General features: G+C 43.1%; 2 protein-coding genes across 2 annotated transcripts; both read left to right on the top strand.

The window, feature by feature from the left end:
- The first annotated feature begins 2,995 nt into the window (after nt 1-2,995).
- On the top strand, nt 2,996-4,826 carry LOC134408381 (gilatoxin-like). Its single transcript, XM_063140639.1, has 3 exons — nt 2,996-3,047; nt 3,495-3,648; nt 4,475-4,826. The coding sequence occupies exons 1-3, from the start codon at nt 2,996-2,998 to the stop codon at nt 4,824-4,826; spliced, it is 558 nt and encodes a 185-aa protein (XP_062996709.1).
- A 12,917-nt stretch (nt 4,827-17,743) lies between these two features.
- LOC134408380 (gilatoxin-like) lies at nt 17,744-19,464 on the top strand. The gene is made up of 3 exons (XM_063140638.1): nt 17,744-17,795; nt 18,242-18,395; nt 19,113-19,464. The coding sequence occupies exons 1-3, from the start codon at nt 17,744-17,746 to the stop codon at nt 19,462-19,464; spliced, it is 558 nt and encodes a 185-aa protein (XP_062996708.1).
- The last annotated feature ends 4,497 nt before the right edge of the window (nt 19,465-23,961 follow it).

The raw sequence follows: 23,961 nt of genomic DNA, 5'->3' as shown, positions 1-23,961 counted from the left end.
GTCTCTTCCTTTAGCCTTTTCTGCTCAATTGTGATCATCTGATTGTACAGGCAATTAATTTGCAGTTGGCATAAAAGACTTCAACATGGAGGTCTTTTACCATAGGAAGCACAGTATTTGTGGATATTATTGCAAAAGGTATGTTTCATTTCTTCTATGTATGAAAGCTGTTCATTTATATTTACTTATACCTTATAGATGAATAATTTGGTAGAGCGGTGGTCCTGTCCCCCGCCACAACTCCCATTTAGCTTTTCAACCTTTCACAGGTTTTCTTTATTACTGAGTGCTGGATTCAATGATGCAGATATTTAAAGACTTTTTCTTTGGGTTGCTTTGATTAAGAAGGGGGACCACATGGAAAGAAGGACGGGGCTCTTGTGCATCAGTCTGTCTGATAGGGTGACCATATTTTGGAAAACAAAAAGGAGGACAACATGGTCGCCCCCAAGGGGGCGTGTCCAGCACCAAGGGGGCGTGCCCACCCGAACATAGCCTTGGTCACATGTCTGATTTTACAGCACACATTTAAGACAAATCTCTTCTTCATAACATCTTAATGTTAAAATCACTGAAATAAAGAACAAGTGAGAGATTCAATGTATCTGAAATTAACTTCACTCACTCCTACTTTTGCAGGTTTTGCTGTACTTTGAAGCTTTTGCTATACTCTTTGTGTTATTTTATTTATTTATTTATTTATTTATTTATTTACATTTATATACCGCCCCACAGCCGAAGCTCTCTGGGTGGTTTACAACAATTAAAAATAGTAAACATTAAAAGTAAACAAAAATTAAAAAAAACATAAAAACAGTATAAAAACAACAGTATAAAAAGTGTTACATTCTCCCCTTCCCTCAAATATTTTTTCTGACTGTATCTTCACTCATTGCAAGCTGCTGTTGTTGTTAACAGGGTTTGCTACTGGCCCCAGATCTGTTTCAAATTTGGTATGGCTAAAGCTCTACCTAAAAGCTATCATGGTGCCAACTTTCAGCTCTTTATCTTTAAAAATGACAGTTTAAAAAATAATAATTTTAAAACCTCATTTTTTAAAAAAATCCTAAAAAATCAATGGATGAACGGATCTCTTTCAAATTTGGTGTGGCTAAAGCTCTACCTAAATCCTATCATGGTACAAAGTTTCATCACTTTATCTTTAAAAATGATGATTTTAAAAATAATAATTTTAAAACCTCAATTTTTAAAAAATTCCTAAAAAATCAATGGATGAACAGAACTGTTTCAAATTTGGTATGGCTAAAGCTCTACCTAAGTCCTTTCATGGTGCAAAGTTTCATCTCTTTATATTTAAAAATGACGATTTAAAAAATAATAATTTTAAAACCTTAATTTTTTAAAAAATCCTAAAAAATCAGTGGATAAACAGATCTGTTTCAAATTTGGTATGAATAAAGCCCTTCCTAAGAGCTACCATTGTGCCAAGTTTCATGTCTTTTTCTTAAAAAATGACGGAGTTATAAGCATTTTTGTTAATTCCCATTAGAGCTGCTCTTTTACAACAAAATCCGGACAAATCCGGGCAAATCCGGCCATATGGTCACCCTGCCACTTGTAATATTGTATAGAAAAGGGAATTTCAGCTGTGCCATTTGTATGCATGCAGCACCTGGTGCAATTCCCTCTTCATCACAACAGTTAAAGCTGCAGGAGCCCTGTCTGCTTTTGAAGAGTGACCAGAGAAGAAAGAACTACCCTTCTTCTTACATTGCTCCATTAAGAGCAAGCTCCAAAAGAGCTCCAAAAGAGAAGAAGGAAGGCCTTCCTTCTTCTTCTCACATCAGTCCGTTGGTTTCTGTTCACCACTCTGCTGCTAAGATCATCTTCTTGGCTCGCCGCTCTGACCATGTAACTCCACTTCTGAAATCTCTTCATTGGCTTCCAATTCACTTCAGAATCCAATATAAACTTCTCCTGTTGACCTACAAAGCTTTTCACTGTCTAGCTCCTTCCTATCTCTCCTCTCTCATCTCACACTATTGCCCCGCTCGTGCTCTTCGCTCCTCTGATGCCATGTTTCTCGCCTGCCCAAGGGTCTCTACTTCCCTTGCTCGGCTTCGTCCATTTTCTTCTGCTGCCCCTTATGCCTGGAACGCTCTTCCAGAACATTTGAGAACTACAAGTTCAACCGCAGCTTTTAAAGCTCAGCTAAAAACTTTTCTTTTTCCTAAAGCTTTTAAAACTTGATTTTGTTCTGACTTTATACTGTTAGTTTTACCCTACCCTGTGCCTGTTTGCATTCTCTTCCCCTCCTTATTGGTTTATTATGATTTTATTAGAATGTAAGCCTATGCGGCAGGGTCTTGCTATTTACTGTTTTACTCTGTACAGCACCATGTAAATTGATGGTGCTATAATAATAATAATAATAATAATAATAATAATAATAATAATAATAATAATAATAGCATTAACCAAGTTACCTGCCCAAGGCTGTAGACATTTTCTGGAGGAAAGATACTAGTGAAAAAGACCAGTGAAGGATTTAGCAGCTGTGGACACTGGCAGAGGCAAATTGTGGATGGGAAGGGGGATTATTTACCTGCCCCACATCACTCTATTGCATCATTGATTTGTGAGAAGTTCAGAGTGCCTGTCATTTGGGGAACGGCAAGGCCAGATCAGACAATGTGAAGAAAGGAACCCTAACCTGGGCCAGAAAGTGGGGATTGTTTACCCAAACCAAACAAAGACAAACTAGAGAAAATTATCACCAAGAAGCCAAGAGAGACCTATTGGGTTTAACTAAGCAATGCTGTTTCTTGTGTTTGCCTGGATTTGGGAAAAAGAAGGCACTGGGAATGATTGCATTCTCACAGGAAATGCCAGATTGGCAGAGATAAGTATGTCAACCCATGGGGGATATAAAAAAGGAGTCGAGATGAACATTTTGTGCTGTGTTGTCTTAATCGCTGAACTTATTCCCCACTTCTAACGTACATAGGGTTACTTCGCCAGCACATCTGCTGCTATGGAACCTTCCAAACTACTGGCTGTCTTTCTGTTGCTGCTGCCATCTTTTGGTAAGAGCTGGCATTTTGATGCAATCAGACCAGAAACTTGGGAAGGCTGGGGGATAGTTGGTGTGCATCAGTTTGTCTTCCATTTGTAATTTCCTTTGTGGGAGATGTGCAGCAGTTCTCTCTTTATGTGTGTAAGTGACCTGTATTGTTGTCCGAATAGAATTGCATGTGACTCGTTACATTCTGATTTTTCTTTCTTTGCAAATGGATTTGGATGCGGATGGGCTGTTGTGTGCAGCTTATGCTAGAGAGATGTGTAAAGTGTAGTGCTGAAACATATTTTAAACGTTCTTCAACACCGAATGATCACACAGCAAACCCACATGTGAAGTACCTCTTAGCCTCTCTCCATAAAGAATGAAAGGGATAATTGAGTTATTTGGGGGAAGTGATTTTTGGAGGTATTGCAATCTTCCGTTGAAGAGCATTTCTTGGTCTGTGTTGCAGTGTCAGCACACCGTAAGCGGATCATTGGAGGTGTGGAATGCAGGGAGGATGAACATCCATGGCTTGTGATGCTCTATAACTCTAACGGCCTGATCTGCTCCGGAATATTGATCGATAATAACTGGGTGCTCAGTGCTGCTCATTGCTACGAAAGGTGAGGGATATCATGTCAAGGCACTGGTGAATATGTTTGGGATCCAGTTTCATAACTTGGACAATGTTTCAGGTTCATTCATCCAAGACCATTAGTGACCGTGGTGTGTGTTCTGAAGAGCTCCCCCCTTGAATGCAGCCCTTTGCTTTTACACACGGAAAAGTGTGTAAAATGGGAGGGAAATTGCAAAAATGGGGAAACTCCCAAATAATGAGTGGTGAAGGGAAAGGGGGTTGGCTTTCTGGGGAATTGCTGAGGACAAGAGTGGGCATCTTGCAGGGCCATATTTGGTCTTCGTGTCTGAGGTTCCCCGCCTCTGTTTTAGGAAGAGCTGGACAGCCATGCTCAGCAGCAAGTCCTGTGACAGTACCTGCAGGCGAGATCCCAGGACAAATATCCACCCCAAGCATTCAAGTAGAGCTCTATCAGACAAGTGTTGTATTGCACGCACGTTACTAGGCACTCTCGGATTTCCGTGAGTCCCTCTCACAACGCTGTCTGCCTCCCTTGTGCCTCCCCACCCCTTCTAGCCTTTTTCGCATGAGAAAAAAACATCCCAGTAAGTCTGACTTGTTTTTAAAGGTGGAAGTTGCGGCTGCTGTGTGCAGGAGAAGCAGCAGGATCAAAGCAGCCCACTGAATGGGCCACGTGCAAGTTGTTTGCTTCCTCTTTCAAAAGAGGAAGTAATGAGGGAAATTACTCATTACTTCCTCTTTTGAAGGAAGCAGGCAGGGAAGCAACAGAATGGGATTTTCCTCCTGTGGGATGATGCTCAAAGTCAACTTGCCCATCTAGGCCTTGGACCTCTTTGCTCTTTTTCCTGTAGAGGCCCAATGCGTATGAAGCTTGGAACGCACAACAAATATGTGCAAAAATTTCATGAAGAGCAGAGAGTCAGTGTGGCCGCCCATTGCTACCCTGACACACCCCGCACCACCAGGAACAGCTGTGAACGCTTCACCAATGATATCATGATGCTCAAATTGGACAAACCTGTGAGGTACAACAAGTTCATCGCCCCTCTCCACCTGCCCACCACCTCTGTCTCCGTGGGAACAAAATGTAGAATCATGGGTTGGGGCTCAACCACAGCTCCTTCACGTAAGCATCACCGCCTGCTCATAATTCTCTGCACACTCAGGCACATTCTCTCTATAGATGTGGAAAGCGCTCCCTGAAATGTTGCCTTTGGGTTGGTGGATACCGTTGGAATTTTGAGACTGTTGTAGGTGCTCTCACAAATCGGGTGCCATGGGGAGGACCCGCCCATTTATCAAATGGCTACTTTGGTGGGCATCACTCTCACCACAAAATTCTTAGTTTGCCTGAAGGTAAACTGGTGGGACTAAAATAAAATAATTAGTCCAAGAACCTAATTATAAGGCAGAGGTGGGGTCTGAGCAACAAAACATTAATTGTTTTTTTTTAAATCCAAATAAAGATGGTGCTGGAGATCACCAGTTCATTTTGCATCATAACAGACTCCTTGTTTAATTTTTAAGGCACTTAAGAAATGAAATAAAAACCAGGAGAGGGACAGAGCGTGGTGGGTGCATGCAGAACAGGGGCTCTTCCGCTGAGCCATAGCCCTCTCCCAGGTTCAGTGGGGCCACTCAGCAGGACTTCCTTAAAGCTCCCCAAAATGCTGGAAGGGGCATTGCACATGGCCAGATTTTTTCACCCAGCTGCTCCCATACACAGCAAACACGACCCCTTGCAAGCATCTTACTGGACCATCTCGCCCTTTCTTTTGGTTTTCAGTGACTTTTCCTGCAATTACTCGATGTGTTGATGTCTTCATACAAGAGAACCGCTCGTGCAGGAACACTTTGGGAGTGTGGAAAAAGAATCCCCACGTAATATGTGCAGGACATCTGAACGGATGCCAAGGATGCTGGGTAAGGAGATTTTTCTGTTGGCAGAATTCTGAAGGAAAGATGTTCGGCTGCTAGAGCCATGAAAAAGCCCAGGCCAAGAGGTTCAGCTGGTGAAATTTCACCAAGCCCAAAATTGCAACCAGGTTACAGTTGCTCAGGCTGGACACTGATGCATCATCCAAAAAGATAGCAAAGGATGGCAACAATTTGCATATGCAAATTGTATATAAATTATATGTAAACTAGCATAAGCATAATAAAATTTAGTACATGCTAAATTCACACTGTATATAGTTCAGTGTAGTCATATGTACTGTAAACATACATATATACACAAAGTGTAACATTTACTATACAGTTGTATTGCATTTACTACCCTTCACATAGTACATGCTAAACTAGCATTGTACACACTATGATAAATTCCAGTGCATTACACACGGTTGAATATTGTATAGAGTATATGTTTCTGTACATACAAACCTTTCTTCACACCAGGTACATACATACACCATAATGCAAACCAAACTAACACAGAAGGAAAGAATAGCAAACTGAGTGCCGATTCTTATGTAGCCATGTCCCAGTGGGGAAGTTTCAGCAGTCTTGGGAGAACCACAAGTTTGCAATTTTTAAAAAACGCAGACAAATGTGGTGAAGGGGAACCTAAAACGCTAGGTTATTTGTTTTCTTCTTCCCCTGCCCACTCACTCTTCAAATCCCAGATGCCTTTGTAGCATTACAGTATTAGCTGGGATTTTTGACCACCCCTGCCAGCCTTTTCTATACCCTGGAGAAACAACCCATAAACAACCCACAGTTCTGGATTCACATGTAATGACAACCCATGGTTGAAACAGCCTGTAGTTCACAACCAGACATGAAACCTCAGGTTTTCTTCCTGCGTTGTTTGTGGTTGACAATCCATGGTTTGTTGCCCTGACAGACTTCACACACCATGACAACCCAGAATTTAACAACTTATGGGATTAATAAATTATGGATTAGCACTGGGTGCAAGCTAGGTCACTATTATAGTCTAAGCCATAACTATATATTTCATAGTGTGTTCTGTTCTCTCAGAAGGGTGATTCTGGTGGACCCCTTATCTGTGATGGAGAACTCAAGGGGATTACATCTTATGCTAAGCCGTATGGGCTTTCTGCCTATACCAAGGTCGACAACTATCTCAACTGGATCCGTGGTTTTTATTGACAAAGCACAGATGGACCTGCTCCCTCTGACAATGGATTACTAGTAGAACTCTCTTGAGGCACATCAGTGGGAAGGTGGTGGGGAAGCTACTAGCTGATATCTTTTTTCTTCATTCCTTAGGCCACACATGTAGGCACACATTTTCCTGACAGTAAGCTTCATTGAGCACAGTGGGAGTTCGTTTGGAGTACATGTGCATAGGATGGCACTGTGCAATGCCATAGTTTTGCATCCTCAAATCCCAATGGGATGCATGTTTACTTTGAATAAGTCTCACTAAGCAGAATGAGTGAATGAGCATAGGTTTATAGTCTTAATGATGTCCAACGAAAATCTTAGGATGGCTATTTCCTGCCAAAGCACTAGAATCTTGAATCCTCTGATTACACAATAGTTTTCCTGTGAATTCCTGCTCTGTAAGCTAGCAACTGAAAAAATAAAAATAAGAAAGAGACTCCAGTATTTCTAACATCTCATTATTTAAACATCTACCTCTTGTTTTCTTATCCTGTGGGCTTGACAGTACTGGCAAGTGAATGTAATATAGGGCTTTTCCTTTCTACCGACGGCTTGATCTTTCAGAAAATAAGCTTGATAAAGGAAGAATCCTCATCTCATATACAACAGGCAGAGTTATGTCATGAAGTGGAATGCTGAAGTCAAGGCTTAGTGGGTTAAATCCAGTTGACGTGGGTTTTCCAGATGCCTCCATCACTTTACCTGCTGTGTTCTGAATAGTGATCTATTCAGGACCCAGTCAAAGTAGATTCTTTGGATTACCAAGATGAAAGGAGTTAGGAGTGACAGTTTATTGCGAAAGGAGTGGCAGTTTAGTAATAGAAAATGGATGCCAAATACAAATACAAAATATAAAGAAAGCTCACACATCTCTTCAGCCCACGGAGATGGCAGCTCCCAAAGAGCTGGCATTTGCTGGGGCCCCAATCAACAGCAAATAAAGATCATGCTTAGTAGGGCTTTGAACCGCTTCTCCTCGGATCGGAGAAGCAGAAGCAGATCGGGGTGATTCGCCTCCTCTACAAGCGGAGGAGAAGCGAATCGGGGGGGGGGCTGGAGAAGCATGGCAAAAAGAAGCAACCATAAGCGGATCGCTCCTCTTTTCGTGGAGCGCTCCGCCCGCCATTTTGGATATTTTCGCCCATACGCTTGCATTGTGGAAAAGATTAGTGGATAACTTTTTTGTTTTTCAAGCTATCTATTTGAAATTCACTGTGCTTAGAGAGTCGTGGGTGAGGGTCATTTTTAGCCTATTTTCAGCACTTTGCATGCTGTGGTTTACTTGCTATAATGTTTTTAAAAATAGGGTAAAAAAAAGCAGGAGAGGTACCTTTTTGAAGTGCTGAGAGGCAGATTCAACTTCCAATCATGATCACCAGATGAAGCATCCTCCAATCCCAAAGTTGGAGGGGGGATAAGCAAAACAGGATATTTAGTAAGTTGGGAGACTGGGAAACTTTTCTTTCTTAGTCTCTGAATGGACTTTTCCCAGTGTTTTTTTAAACAGTAGCCCCACCAAACGCACAAACACAACCTGAAATCATATACTAAGCAATTAAATAACTGATAGGAAACACAGCACTGCTACCCACCCTAACCTTGGTGAACAACTGAATAGATGTGGTGCAAGGGGATGAGGTCCCCCAGGGCATGTGGACATGCCCAGTGCACACACTCCCGTCCTTGGAGGGTCCTCAGAACTCTCCAAAGATTAACCAGTGGAGAAGCTATGCTTGTCATGAGTTGAAGTGTCAGGTAGCTTCTTAAAGACTGGTACTTGGGGCTAGTTGAATTGGCACAGTTCCCCCTCCCCCTGGGCATGTCCACTTTCCTCTTACTGGTAAAAGATACAGGTGCCCTGTCCTCCTTTTCATACCCTACCCACTACTGATCATTTCAGTAGTGGGTTCCAAAAGGTTGAAATGCCTCCTCTAAGGCTCAGTTGTGGACATTAAGAGTTTTAAGCTAAGACATACTAATTTTGGTGATTTCTGCCCATCCCTTTTGCCTTTGTCACCACCCACCACTGGGAGCCCTTCCAAAATTGGTTTTAGCCCTTAAGCTGAAAGGGGTTCAACAAACCTGGCGTAAATCATAGGCATGTTTACTTGGAAGTAAGTTCCTCTGTGTCCTGTTGGACATGCTTCTAGGTCATTATCCATAGTAGGGAGCAATGGCAGGTGGCCACCTTCAGGCTTTGGGGTCAGCTGACAACAGCTTGGCCAGTGCTGCAGCCTGCAAAGGATCCTTGTCCTACAGTCCCTGTTCTGGATGGCTGTGCGAACGACGTGGGAGGTAAGGGTGCCGAAGGCTGGCCGTTGATGGCCCTGGTTGGAAACCCCTCTTAGCACCTTCCAGAAGGTTTTTTATCGCTGACAATAAAAAAAACCTGAAGGCTTATGTGATTTCTTAATTGTATGGAGAAACCACCTTACGGAAAGTGTTAGAATTTCTGGAAGGAATATTTTGCAGAGACAAAGATAGCACTCCAGCCAAAATAAGGTCCGTAGCTTGGTAGTAGCCCTCTGCTTAGGTTCTGCCCAGAGCACAAGGATTGTTTGATGCCCTGTTGACTGCATGGAGGAGAAACAGCATGACGAAGATCAGCAAAAACACGACTTAAGCATCACGCGATGATCACAGATGATCCTGGTCAAGAGCATCAGAGCCAGTCCAAGTCATTTTGTTTCCTGAAGTGAAGGACAAGATGCCCCCACCCCACCCCACCCCTATTCTCTGTAGAAAACCCAAACAGTCCAGCAGTTGAATCTCACTTCCATTACAATGGCACAGAAAGGGATGTCCACTCTGTGCCCCTCAGCCACTGCTCCCAGAGGCAAGCGCCTCCCTCTGCCTAATCGTAGAGCTGGCCCTGATGAGCTCCATCACTTTCCAAAGGCTCTGCTGCTCCAGCTGAAAGTCAAAAGACTCTGCACCATATTAATAACACAAGACCCATCTCGTTTCCTGCAATGGTTCTGTGCTTCCCTTGGATAGGACTCTGCTCTGAGTTTGCTGCCATGTTTGTAAGAGGGCTGCGGAGTCTCTCCATCCTAATTGGAGGGGTCCTTTTTTTATTGCTGGTTTTTTGGGTGCTCGCAGAACATTGCCACAGACAGATCATGGTCATTGACCGGGGCCGGGTCTACACTATTGCTTTAAAGCACTTTATAACAGTTTTATAGCGCTTTAAAGCAGTTAAAGTGCTTTATAACTGTTATAAAGCGCTTTAAAGCAGTAATGTAGATCCGGCCCAGGCAGGGGTTAATCCCACCCTATAATTCTGTGATCCTACCCCATCTCCCCCTCTGGGGTTATTGACATCAAGTGAAGAAGACAAACACGTTTGTGCCACTTATTTCACCCAGCTACAAGCAATAACTCTGTGTTCAGACATCCTTAAAATACGTTGCTTTTCTTCTCTCCTTAGCATAGACGCTCTCAAGGGCTCACAAATGGTAGGGCGATAGTTTCGCTGATTGTCTAGCAATACGATTTCCTACTCATTCCTCCCCCATTTGGTTAACAGTGTTGTCAAAGGCCTACGATGGGTACATAATTGAAATTCATGGCCCCATAGACATGTCCTCCACTTTTCTGAAGCCCAAAGTGCTTCTTTTTCAATGGGTCAAGATTTCCTCTCGGCCACCCCTGCTAAATGCTACAGTCCGCTCAATTTTATCCTCATGGAACTCCGTAAGTCCTGCTCCCAGTCCATAATCAGGCACATCACTTGTGACAATTGTAGATAACACAGGATGAATCAACGCAAGTGCAGGACTATGAACCATCAACTGTTTCACCTTTCAACCCCAGATCATATTTTGAAAAAGGTGTAGGACAGTTTTAGAACAGGCTGAATTCGACAGCTGTTTCCTCTGTAAGGCTCAAATAACCCTGTGTGAAAACAAAGTAAATTTAAGAAAACTGATACAAACATATATATCAAATTTAGGTATAACTATACTTATTACAATAAAATCATATTAGTCGAAAATATTTTAATCTTAAAGCAAATACATACATTTAAAATTTAAAAAGAATAGTCCACATACATCAAACTTCAAACAAAAATCTCCAAACGCGTTTCAATCATACAGGTCTTCATCAGTGGGAAAAGGATATGTGGGGTTTTTTTAAAAAATATATATACAAATATCAAAAGCAACTTTTTATGCCCCAGATATAGGGAGTTTCTATCAGACCTGAAAAGCAGAACAAAGAAAAAATAATTGCCAAATGCCTATTGGTGCTTTAGCCCCTTTCTTTTGAACCCAAGGTTTTACTCTAATAATGATTATTTACCCAAAGTTGGCTCTTGTGAATCTTCAAGCTTGTAACAAGGAAGATGGGGGACTAGATACTCCCTCCTGTCTTCAAGAGCTGGTGCATAAAGACATCTAATTAGTTTGCGAAGTTGGCATAATTAAAAAAACTCTCCCACAACTTGCTCACTCTTAGAGAAAAGTATATAATATTGAGTAATCTTACCTTGGCTCCCAAGTAATATCTAGTTGCATGAATGATGTCTCAAATGAACAGGTATATGCAAAATATGCAAGATAAACATGGGAGCCATGTTCTCCATAATGCAGGGTTGTTTTTTTTGCTGTTTCCTGATTGTGGCCCAAGCCAGCTCCAGCTGTATTGTCAACTAATTGAAGAGTAAGGAATCTCTGAAATCTGCTCCTGAATAAGCAAAACCATTATATTAATGAATTTGTGAATTGCAATACCAAGGGAGTGATTTATGCCATCAAGTGTCCATGTAATTTATTGTACATTGGTATGACCTCAAGAACCATCAGAACCCGCATCTGTGAGCACAAAAGCTGCATTCGCTCCAAAAGACTTCAGGCACCTCTAGTCAAGCATTTTCTTGAGATTCTGGATTATTGAAAGGATTCAAGGATATGGGACAAGAGCACACCATCAACTAAGAAGGAGGGAAATATTCTGGATTTTCACCTTAAGGACATTACAACCACAAGGACTCAACGAAGAGTGTAATTAGATCCCTTGGTTGTAATCCTGTTCTTCTATTTTAAAGTACAGCGCTATTGTATTCCTTTTCTGACATTTCTTGACATATATTCTCATTCTTATATGTAGTATTATTAGGTTTGTATTAACTATGTTAACATCAAACTTCAAACAAAAAAAGCTTTGATTAATCCAACCTTGTAGGTGGCTCTTGACTTCTTGATGATAATTTTCTCCAGTTTGTTTTCGGTCGGGTTGGATCAACAGTCCACATTTTGGCCCGGGATTGGCAACAATTTTAAAAATAATAATTTTAAAACCTCAATTTTTAAAAAATTCCTAAAAAATCAATGGATGAACGGATCTGTTTCAAATTTGGTGTTGCTAAAGCTCTAACTAAATCCTTTCATGGTGCAAAGTATCATCTCTTTATCTTTAAAAATGATGACTTAAAAATAATAATTTGAAAACCTCAATTTTTAAAAAATGCCTAAAAAAACAATGGATGAAAGGATCTGTTTCAAATTTGGCAGGACTAAAGCCCTTCCTAAGAGCTACCATTGTGCCAAGTTTCATGTCTTTATCTTAAAAATGACAGAGTTATAAGCATTTTTGTTAATTCCCATTAGAGCTGCTCTTTGGGAAAAAATCCGGATTTCCCCTCTCAGATTTGCCATCAAAGCCCGGACAAATCCGGGCAAATCCGGTCATATGGTCACCCTACTCAAGGGACCCTCTCCACCTTCTCACCACGATTGTCACCAGCCGCTCTTTCTCAAGATCGCTACCATTTGCTTGCTTGACAGGCAGAGAGCCAGGGAGCACGTAGGCAGGGCCACCTCCTGCTCCTCCTTTGCACCTCCATTGTTGTCCGGGCCAGAGCGAGAGGCAGATGAACCCTGCAAGCGTAAAGAGCAGGTCCAGGTCCACAGGGCTCTTGCCAGTGTGGGTCCCTGCTGGGATGTGGGCCTTTGAGAGGTACCCAACTCTGCATGCCCTTGACTCCAGCCCAGTGAGTTGCTTTAGGATGGCCCTTTACATGTCTCCAAAACCAGGGCAAAAGCTTGCATATAATCTGCATAGGCGAACATTTTTTAAAGAGCTAAAATTTAAATATAAAGTCAATCCATCTCACCATAGCAGGGGGTAGGGCCTGCGACCTGCACAGTTTGTTATCTGGCTGCTCACTGCAATGTCAAGGCCCCAGCTCAACCTTGTCCAGGAGTTTTCTTTCTCTGCTTTCCTATATATTCCACTAGGTGGCAATGTGACACAGTGGGATTGCACAAATACATGAGGGTGCTACAATGCAATTCAGGGGGTGAAATACCACCCTTTAAAGAATCTTCAATTCTTCCCCAAGAATTCAACCCAACAGTTGCAGGTTTGTACAAGTAAATTGGGCAAGTCCTGTTTGCTGAAAAGATCCCAAACCTTGCAGACCCCAACCTCCCAGAGTGATGTTTCAATGGGTCCTTGAAGGTAGCATATACTGCACATGGTTCAAAATCTTGCCCAAACACCACTTTGATTGGGAAGAAAACCCAATTTGGATCCAACCAATGAAAGTTACACCCGATACTGCTACAGCAAACTTAGGTCATCCCAAAGAAGTGACTACGTCTGGTGGTGGGTCACACTGAGAATTGGAATTGCAATGCTCCATAGGAATGACACATGGATTGCCCCATGATCTGGTTTGCCTCATAAATACATTCTTTTGGAGGGTTGGTAGAATCAGACCATCGAGACAAAGTGCTATTTAAAGAGCCTACACACACATACGCTCCAAGTTTTCCCCCTTGCAAGTTACTGGTTAATTGACATCAGCTCCAGGATTTCTCTCCGATTCCACTCATGGTTCTCTAACTCATGCAAAACTGTTTGCCTGACTTTCTGCTCATTATCAACCTTGGATGCAGTGCTGGTGCTCCGGGCACATAGTTTGATCAAAGCAGTAGAAATATAAAACACAAGAATATAGAAAATTATGACAAGAAAGCCACAAAATAAAATTGAACAGTCCTCCTCCTCCCCCATTACTGCACCTTCAGGATAGTGTCAAACGATCAGATATATATACACACAACCTTCCCTCTGCAAGAGATCTCAGTTAAAGATTAGAGGTGAAGCAAAGTGGATCCAATTCTCTCCACCCCATACATGGGAAATAACAAGCCCCCCCACCATTTGCCCCTAGGAAGGGGGCTCCAGCCAGGGCTGGGCAGGGGGGCAGAGGGGCCGGTTGGCATGGGCCTATGATTTGGAGGGGGCCCATTCCGAGTCCCCCTGGGCAAAGTGGCTTGATTTTTATGTTGTTGTTGTTGATGAATTTGCCCAAAGAAAAGCACATAAGGCATTTCTGAATGTGAAGAAGTGATGTCTTATATACATTTTGAATAAAAGTGCTTGCCATTACCTTTTTTATAAATTGTTCCAGTTCATATGTATTTAGAACTGAATAAAAAATACTTAATGAGCAGTTTGAAATAGGGCCTACATTTCCTACCTGGCCCGGGTCTATTACCAGCTTTGCCTGGCCCTGGCTCCGGCAATTTGGCCTCTCAAGGACCATGTGTTGCAAATCTTCCACATGGACAGCTCAGGGGTTACACGAGCGATGGGAACCAGGATGCCTATGTAACAGATTTCCCCACCTACCCGGGAGGGAGAAACCTTTAGGCTCCTTTTCCCACTGACGAAACGGTTATTTGCCAGAGGGTGTGTGTGATCTCCTTTCTGCAAAAGCTTTCTCCCATCCACATTCGATAGTATTCAGAAGGAGGGGAGGAGCCCCGTTAGCCATGTCCCAACTGAGGTATGGCCCCCTGGGGAACATACTTAATATCACATTCACTGTGACCCATCAAACATCAGTCCCATTTCATCTAACGGAAATGTCTCTTTATTTAAGCCTGTGGCTGGACGTACTCAGTGGCATTTCAATGAGTCTTGCCCCAGATGGATTCCAGTTTCAAGAACTTGGGGTCTAAAGCGTTCATCAAGCTAGTGTTCGGTGGGAGCGGGGAGGTGGAAATGTCCCTGTCAGCATGAGCTAGCTGCATGTGACTGCAACCCCAAGTTAGTCTTGTTCATTGTCTCACTTAGTTTTCCGAGACATTTTGAGCACCAGGCTGTGGTTTGGAACGCCTGCTGCCAATCTCGGGGGAAATCAAAGGAAAACCCAGGATCACAAAGACAAACAGCTGGGTGGATCGAAGCTGGGAGAGGTCGCTTGCAGACCAGCCTTCTGCTCGAAGCACACAGAAGGTCGCTATGTCAAATGGCTTGCATAGGGATTGGTCGAGGGGACCTGTGAGCTCTGCCAATTCAAGATTAATTTCCTGGTGCCACGGGGCTTGGGCACTTGTGCTGCCCCCCTGGTTTATTGGCTGGAAAAAATGGGTTAGAAGGGGACAAGCTGATCCTGGAGCAGTAGCGTGCTGCCCCATTAGAGACAGGGGGCAGGATGCGGAAGGACAGAAGCTGGCTGGGCCCCCTGGTCAGATGCCAATGGCACAGATCCCACCGCTACCACCAAAATTGTTAGGGTAAAAACCCCAACCAGAAGGGAGGGAACAGGAAAACCACACAAGTCCAGATGCAGTGACCATTTCTTTATTGAACTACACGTGTAGGAGGAAACTCACCCTCAATGGATCAAAGACGAGCTTCTCTCCCCATCATCCACAACTAACATCTTTTATAACATTCCCTGCCCCTCCTGATGAGCTCATGGCTCATCCCTGCTCCCATCCCTTATTGATTGCAGAGTTATACATTTTCCAGAAATGAAACTATTTCTAACAGCTAACAATACATAATATTGTGTCGGGTGATAACAAGGAGCGGTGTGCCAAAGGGTCTGGGATCATGGCAACTTGGATCGGGGATGCTAGCCTTAGCAGCTGTGATTTTGGAAACTGCTTCATTTGACCAGGCAGATTACGGGCATTCCCTGCAGAGATAGAAAAACCTTGAGCAACTGGCCAACTGTGTTCCGATGACTCTTTATGACTCATTAGAAAGGGGGAAGGGAGGGGTCTGGTGGCAGAGCCTTGAATGCTTGGTGCACACTTTCCCCCCAGAAAGGGTCTTTTGACTACCTTAACAGATCCCGAAGACCCAGATTTCTCCAACATAGCAACAACAACAAAAAACTTTGTCCTTTGTGTTACTGTTTATAGTTAGTTCCTCTATCCAGCAAATAACAGACCTATGATACCATCTGAATGTAATGTCACTAAACAGGGAACTTTTTCCTTCCAGAAGGTAAGGGGGGTATTGTCCTATGTGGTGTGGAGTAGTGATCTGTGACTTGGTTGGTGATGCTGTATAATCCGTCTTTTCGGCCCCATACCTCAGTGGTAGAGAACATGCTTTGCTTTCAGAAAGCTCAATGGTTCGGCTGCTGGCATTTCCAAGTTCAAACTGTCAGTCATTGTCGACCATTCTGATCAAGATGGACTAACAGCCCAGCTCAGCGGAAGGTGCTTCCTATGTAACCTAGCCTTATTCACTGCAGTGCCAAAGCATTGCTGAAATTGATGAGTATTTCTACTCACTCTTTAGCCAGGCTTAAGAAGCCTGGAGAAACTGCAACAGGGAAATCTTTGTCAGTTTCATCAAATGTGTTAAAAAAGAAATATCACTTGAGACTTTTAAAGTCAGCAATTGGCAACTACTATTTCTTTTTCATCAGACCAGTTTAACATGTTCTAAAGTTTCTGTTGCATTTCAGGATCATTGGAAATACAGGGTCTTTCAGGTTTATGAAGCGTTAATACCTCTCCAGTTCTATTCCCTTAGCCTTAAATGCTATAAGTGCATACAGTCTCTTCCTTTAGCCTTTTCTGTTCAATTGTGATCATCTGATTGTACAGGCAATTAATTTGCAGTTGGCATAAAAGACTTCAACATGGAGGTCTTTTACCATAGGAAGCACAGTATTTGTGGATATTATTGCAAAAGGTATGTTTCATTTCTTCTATGTATGAAAGCTGTTCATTTATATTTGCTTATAATATATAGATGAATAATTTGGTAGAGCGGTGGTCCTGTCCCCCGCCACAACTCCCATTTAGTTTTTCAACCTTTCACAGGTTTTCTTTATTATTGAGCACTGGATTCAATGATGCAGATATTTAAAGGCTTTTTCTTTGGGTTGCTTTGATTAAGAAGGGGGACCACATGGAAAGGAGGACTGGGCTCTTGTGCATCAGTCTGTCTGCCACTTGTAATATTGTATAGAAAAGGGAATTTCAGCCTTGTCCTTTGTATGCATGCAGCACCTGGTGCAATTCCCTCTTCATCACAACAGTTAAAGCTGCAGGAGCCCTGTCTGCTTTTGAAGAGTGACCAGAGAAGAAAGAACTACCCTTCTTCCTACATTGCTCCTTTAAGAGCAAGCTACAAAAAAAGCTTTAACCAAGTTACCTGCCCAAGGCTGTAGACATTTTCTGGAGGAAAGATACTAGCGAAAAAGACCAGTGAAGGATTTAGCAGCTGTGGACACTGTTTCTCCTTGTGGATTTGGCAGAGGCAAACTGCGGATGGGGTGGGGGATTATTTACCTGCCCCACATCACTCTGTTGCATCATTGATTTGTGAGAAGTTCAGAGTGCCTGTCATTTGGGGAACGGCAAGGCCAGATCAGACAATGTGAAGAGAGGAACCCTAACCTGGGCCAGAAAGTGGGGATTGTTTACCCAAACCAAACAAAGACAAACTAGAGAAAATTATCACCAAGAAGCCAAGAGAGACCTATTGGGTTTAACTAAGCAATGCTGTTTCTTGTGTTTGCCTGGATTTGGGAAAAAGAAGGCACTGGGAATGATTGCATTCTCACAGGAAATGCCAGATTGGCAGAGATAAGTATGTCAACCCATGGGGGATATAAAAAAGGAGTCGAGATGAACATTTTGTGCTGTGTTGTCTTAATCGCTGAACTTATTCCCCACTTCTAACGTACATAGGGTTACTTCGCCAGCACATCTGCTGCTATGGAACCTTCCAAACTACTGGCTGTCTTTCTGTTGCTGCTGCCATCTTTTGGTAAGAGCTGGCATTTTGATGCAATCAGACCAGAAACTTGGGATGGCTGGGGAATAGTTGGTGTGCATCAGTTTGTCTTCCATTTGTAATTTCCTTTGTGGGAGATGTGCAGCAGTTCTCTCTTTATGTGTGTAAGTGACCTGTATTGTTGTCCGAATAGAATTGCATGTGACTCGTTACATTCTGATTTTCCTTTTCTTGCGCATGATATGGATGCGGATGGGCTGTTGTGTGCAGCTTATGCTAGAGAGATGTGTAAAGTGTAGTGCTGAAACATATTTTAAACGTTCTTCAACACCGAATGATCACACAGCAAACCCACATGTGAAGTACCTCTTAGCCTCTCTCCTTAAAGAATGAAAGGGATAATTGAGTTATTTGGGGGAAGTGATTTTTGAAGGTATTGCAATCTTCTGTTGAAGAGCATTTCTTGGTCTGTGTTGCAGTGTCAGCACACCGTAAGCGGATCATTGGAGGTGTGGAATGCAGGGAGGATGAACATCCATGGCTTGTGATGCTCTATAACTCTAACGGCCTGATCTGCTCCGGAATATTGATCGATAATAACTGGGTGCTCAGTGCTGCTCATTGCTACAACAGGTGAGAAATATCATGTCAAGGCACTGGTGAATATGTTTGGGATCCAGTTTCATAACTTGGACAATGTTTCAGGTTCATTCATCCAAGACCATTAGTGACCGTGGTGTGTGTTCTGAAGAGTTCCCCCCTTGAATGCAGCCCTTTGCTTTTACACACGGAAAAGTTACATTGCCATATTTGGTCTTCGGGTCTGAGGTTCCCCACCTCTGTTTTAGGAAGAGCTGGACAGCCATGCTCAGCAGCAAGTCCTGTGACAGTACCTGCAGGCGAGATCCCAGGACAAATATCCACCCCAAGCATTCAAGTAGAGCTCTATCAGACAAGTGTTGTATTGCACGCACGTTACTAGGCACTCTCGGATTTTCATGGGTCCCTCTCACAACGCTGTCTGCCTCCCTTGTGCCTCCCCACCCCTTCTAGCCTTTTTCGCATGAGAAAAAAAACATCCCAGTAAGTCTGACTTGTTTTTAAAGGTGGAAGTTGCCGCTGCTGTGTGCAGGAGAAGCAGCAGGATCAAAGCAGCCCACCGAATGGGCCACGTGCAGGTTGTTTGCTTCCTCTTTCAAAAGAGGAAGTAATGAAGGAAATTACTCATTACTTCCTCTTTTGAAGGAAGTGGGCAGGGAAGCAACGGAATGGGATTTTCCTCCCGTGTGATGATGCTCATAGTCAACTTGCCCATCTAGGCCTTGGACCTCTTTGCTCTTTTTCCTGTAGAGGCCCAATGCGTATGAAGCTTGGAACGCACAACAAATATGTGCAAAAAGTTCATGAAGAGCAGAGAGTCAGTGTGGCCACCCATTGCTACCCTGACGCACCCCGCAGCACCAGGAACAGCTGTGAACGCTTCACCAATGATATCATGATGCTCAAATTGAACAAACCTGTGAGGTACAACAAGTTCATCGCCCCTCTCCGCCTGCCCACCACCTCTGTCTCCGTGGGAGCAAAATGCAGAATCATGGGTTGGGGCTCAACCACAGCTCCTTCAAGTAAGAATCACCGCCTGCTCATAATTCTCTGCACACTCAGGCACATTCTCTCTATATATGTGGGAAGTGCTCCCTGAAATGTTGCCCTTGGGTTGGTGGATACCGTTGGAATTTTGGGACTGTCGTAGGTGCTCTCACAAAATGGGTGCCATGGGGAGGACCCGCCCATTTATCAAATGGCTACTCTGGTGGGCATCACTCACCACAAAATTCTTAGTTTGCCTGAAGGTAAACTGGTGGGACTAAAATAAAATAATTAGTCCAAGAACCTAATTATAAGGCAGAGGTGGGGTCTGAGCAACAAAACATTAATTGTTTTTTTTTAAATCCAAATAAAGATGGTGCTGGAGATCACCAGTTCATTTTGCATCATAACAGACTCCTTGTTTAATTTTTAAGGCACTTAAGAAATGAAATAAAAACCAGGAGAGGGACAGAGTGTGGTGGGTGCATGCAGAACAGGGGCTCTTCCGCTGAGCCATAGCCCTCTCCCAGGTTCAGTGGGGCCACTCAGCAGGACTTCCTTAAAGCTCCCCAAAATGCTGGAAGGGGAATTACACATGGCCAGATTTTTTCACCCAGCTGCTCCCATACACAGCAAACACGACCCTTTGCAAGCATTTTACTGGACCATCTCACCCTTTCTTTTGGTTTTCAGTGACTTTGCCTGCAATTACTCGATGTGTTGATGTCTTCATACAAGAGAACCGCTTGTGCAGGAACACTTTGGGAGTGTGGAAAAATAATCCCCACGTAATATGTGCAGGACATCTGAACGGATGCAAAGGATGCTGGGTAAGGAGATTTTTCTGTTGGCAGAATTCTGAAGGAAAGATGTTCGGCTCCTAGAGCCATGAAAAAGCCCAGGCCAAGAGGTTCAGCTGGTGACCTTTCACCAAGCCCCAAATTGCAACCGGGTTACAGTTGCCCAGGCTGGACACTGATGCATCATCCAAAAAGAGAGCAAAGGATGGCAACAATTTGCATATGCAAATTGTATATAAATTATATGTAAACTAGCATAAGCATAATAAAATTTAGTACATGCTAAATTTACACTGTATATAGTTCAGTGTAGTCATATGTACTGTACACATACATATATACACGAAGTGTAACATTTACTATACAGTTGTATTGCATTTACTACCCTTCACATAGTACATGCTAAACTAGCATTGTACAGACTATGATAAATTCCAGTAAATTACACACTATTGAATATTGTAAAGAGTATATGTTTCTGTACATACAAACCTTTCTTCACACCAGGTACATACATACACCATAATGCAAACCAAACTAACACAGAAGGAAAGAATAGCAAACTGAGTGCCGATTCTTATGTAGCCAAACGTCACATCCATGTCCCAGTGGGGAAGTTTCAGCAGTCTTGGGAGAACCACAAGTTTGCAATTTTTTAAAAATGCAGACAAATGTGGTGAAGGGGAACCTAAAACGCTAGGTTATTTGTTTTCTAATTCCCCTGCCCACCCACAGTTCTGGATTCACATGTAATGACAACCCATGGTTGAAACAGCCTGTAGTTCACAACCAGACATAAAACCACAGGTTTTCTTCCTGCGTTGTTTGTGGTTGACAATCCATGATTTGTTGCCCTGACAGACTTCACACACCATGACAACCCAGAATTTAACAACTTATGGTATTAATAAATTATGGATTAGCACTGGGTGCAAGCCCGGTCACTATTGTAGTCTAAGCCATAACTATATATTTCATAGTGTGTTCTGTTCTCTCAGAAGGGTGATTCTGGTGGACCCCTTATCTGTGATGGAGAACTCAAGGGGATTACATCTTATACTAAGCCGTATGGGCTTGCTGCCTTTACCAAGGTCGACATCTATCTCAGCTGGATCCGTGGTTTTTATTGACAAAGCACAGTTGGACCTGCTCCCTCTGACAATGGATTACTAGTAGAACTCTCTTGAGGCACATCAGTGGGAAGGTGGTGGGGAAGCTACTAGCTGATATCTTTTTTTCTTCATTCCTTAGGCCACACATGTAGGCACACATTTTCCTGACAGTAAGCTTCATTGAGCACAGTGGGAGTTAGTTTGGAGTACATGTGCATAGGATGGCACTGTGCAATGCCATAGTTTTGCATCCTCAAATCCCAATGGGATGCATGTTTACTTTGAATAAGTCTCACTAAGCAGAATGAGTGAATGAGCATAGGTTTATAGTCTTAATGATGTCCAACGAAAATCTTAGGATGGCTATTTCCTGCCAAAGCACTAGAATCTTGAATCCTCTGATTACACAATAGTTTTCCTGTGAATTCCTGCTCTGTAAGCTAGCAACTGAAAAAATAAAAATAAGAAAGAGACTCCAGTATTTCTAACATCTCATTATTTAAACATCTACCTCTTGTCTTCTTATCCTGTGGGCTTGACAGTACTGGCAAGTGAATGTAATGTAGGGCTTTTCCTTTCTACCGACGGCTTGATCTTTCAGAAAATAAGCTTGATAAAGGAAGAATCCTCATCTCATATACAACAGGCAGAGTTATGTCATGAAGTGGAATGCTGAAGTCAAGGCTTAGTGGGTTAAATCCAGCTGACGTGGGTTTTCCAGATGGCTCCATCACTTTACCTGCTGTGTTCTGAATTGTGATCTATTCAGGACCCAGTCAAAGTAGATTCTTTGGATTACCAAGATGAAAGGAGTGAGGAGTGACAGTTTATTGCGAAAGGAGTGGCAGTTTAGTAATAGAAAATGGATGCCAAATACAAATACAAAATATAAAGAAAGCTCACACGTCTCTTCAGCCCATGGAGATGGCAGCTCCCAAAGAGCTGGCATTTGCTGGGGCCCCAATCAACAGCAAATAAAGATCATGCTTAGTAGGGCTGTGAACTGCTTCTCCTCGGATCGGAGAAGCAGAAGCAGATCGGGGTGATTCGCCTCCGCTACAAGCGGAGGAGAAGCGAATTGGGGGCGGCTGGAGAAGCATGGCGAAAAGAAGCAACCATAAGCGGATCGCTCCTCTTTTCGTGGAGCGCTCCACCCGCCATTTTGGATATTTTCGCCCATACGCTTGCATTGCGGAAAAGATTAGTGGATAACTTTTTTGTTTTTCAAGCTATCTATTTGAAATTCACTGTGCTTAGAGAGTCACGGGTGAGGGTCATTTTGAGCCTATTTTCAGCACTTTGCATGCTGTGGTTTACTTGCTATAATGTTTTTAAAAATAGGGTAAAAAAAAGCAGGAGAGGTACCTTTTTGAAGTACTGAGAGGCAGATTCAACTTCCAATCATGATCACCAGATGAAGCATCCTCCAATCCCAAAGTTGGAGGGGGGATAAGCAAAACGGGATATTTAGTAAGTTGGGAGACTGGGAAACTTTTCTTTCTTAGTCTCTGAATGGACTTTTCCCAGTGTTTTTTTAAACAGTAGCCCCACAAATCGCACAAACACAACCTGAAATCATATACTAAGCAAATAAATAACAGATAGGAAACACAGCACTGCTACCCACCCTAACCTTGGTGAACAACTGAATAGATGTGGTGCAAGGGGATGAGGTCCCCCAGGGCATGTGGACATGCCCAGTGCACACACTCCTGTCCTTGGAGGGTCCTCAGAACTCTCCAAAGATTAACCAGTGGAGAAGCTATGCTTGTCATGAGTTGAAGTGTCAGGTAGCTTCTTAAAGACTGGTACTTGGGGCTAGTTGAATTGGCACAGTTCCCCCTCCCCCTGGGCATGTCCACTTTCCTCTTACTGGTAAAAGACAGACATAGCCTTTTTTAAAAAATCTTCTTCTTGTTGTTTATTCGGCAACATTGCTGCTTTTAATTCCACCCCTCCTTTGTTTATTCATTTATTTATTACATTTTATACACCCCATAGCCCAAGCTCTCCTGGCTTTTCCTCTTCAGTGAAGCCAGGCAGGCTTTCATTGTGGTTCAACTCCTTGTTGTTGTTACTGTTGTTGTTGTTGTTGCTATTAATATTAATTAGTACTGCTATTATTAACGTTATTATTTTGTTGTTGTTTAATAATGGCTGTGATCACAATGCAGTCAATCAACTCTGAAGCAAGGATCACAAAGCTTTACTCTTATCCTCCTAGCCTCGTAGTTATGGGATGCAAAAGAAAAGGCATCTCTCTGTGCTATTCCCGCCTCACAGGGATGGTTTGCATTACTGTCTTTGAAACAATCCTTGGCTCACTTTGTTGTGCCCCCAGAAATGTCTGCTGCCTGCCTGCCTTCCCCCCGGGGTGCTGCTGTGGTGGGGCATCTGCCGGGACTGACTCCCCCATACTAGAACTATGGCATATCTCTGCCTGCCTCTCTGCTGCCTTGTGCCTGGGAGCTGTACTACATGATGGGCTTTGTGGTTCAACCCCACAAGCCTCCAGCGTGCTTGCTCCCAGTGCTGCCTGTCCTCCTCTGTGCCCGCCTCGCAGGGATGGTTTGTGTGTGTCTTGCTTTGACTCAGGGGATAAGTCCTTCCTGCACTCACTTAGACTTTTTGAAGTTCCAAATAAATTTTTCAAGTGTGGAAGAAGATTCATATTTAGGTTTATCTACTCCCCAATTC

Source organism: Elgaria multicarinata, chromosome 13 (assembly GCF_023053635.1).
Source record: "Elgaria multicarinata webbii isolate HBS135686 ecotype San Diego chromosome 13, rElgMul1.1.pri, whole genome shotgun sequence".
In the NCBI taxonomy this organism is placed as follows: domain Eukaryota; kingdom Metazoa; phylum Chordata; class Lepidosauria; order Squamata; family Anguidae; genus Elgaria; species Elgaria multicarinata.
This window is presented reverse-complemented; position numbering and strand designations above follow the sequence as displayed.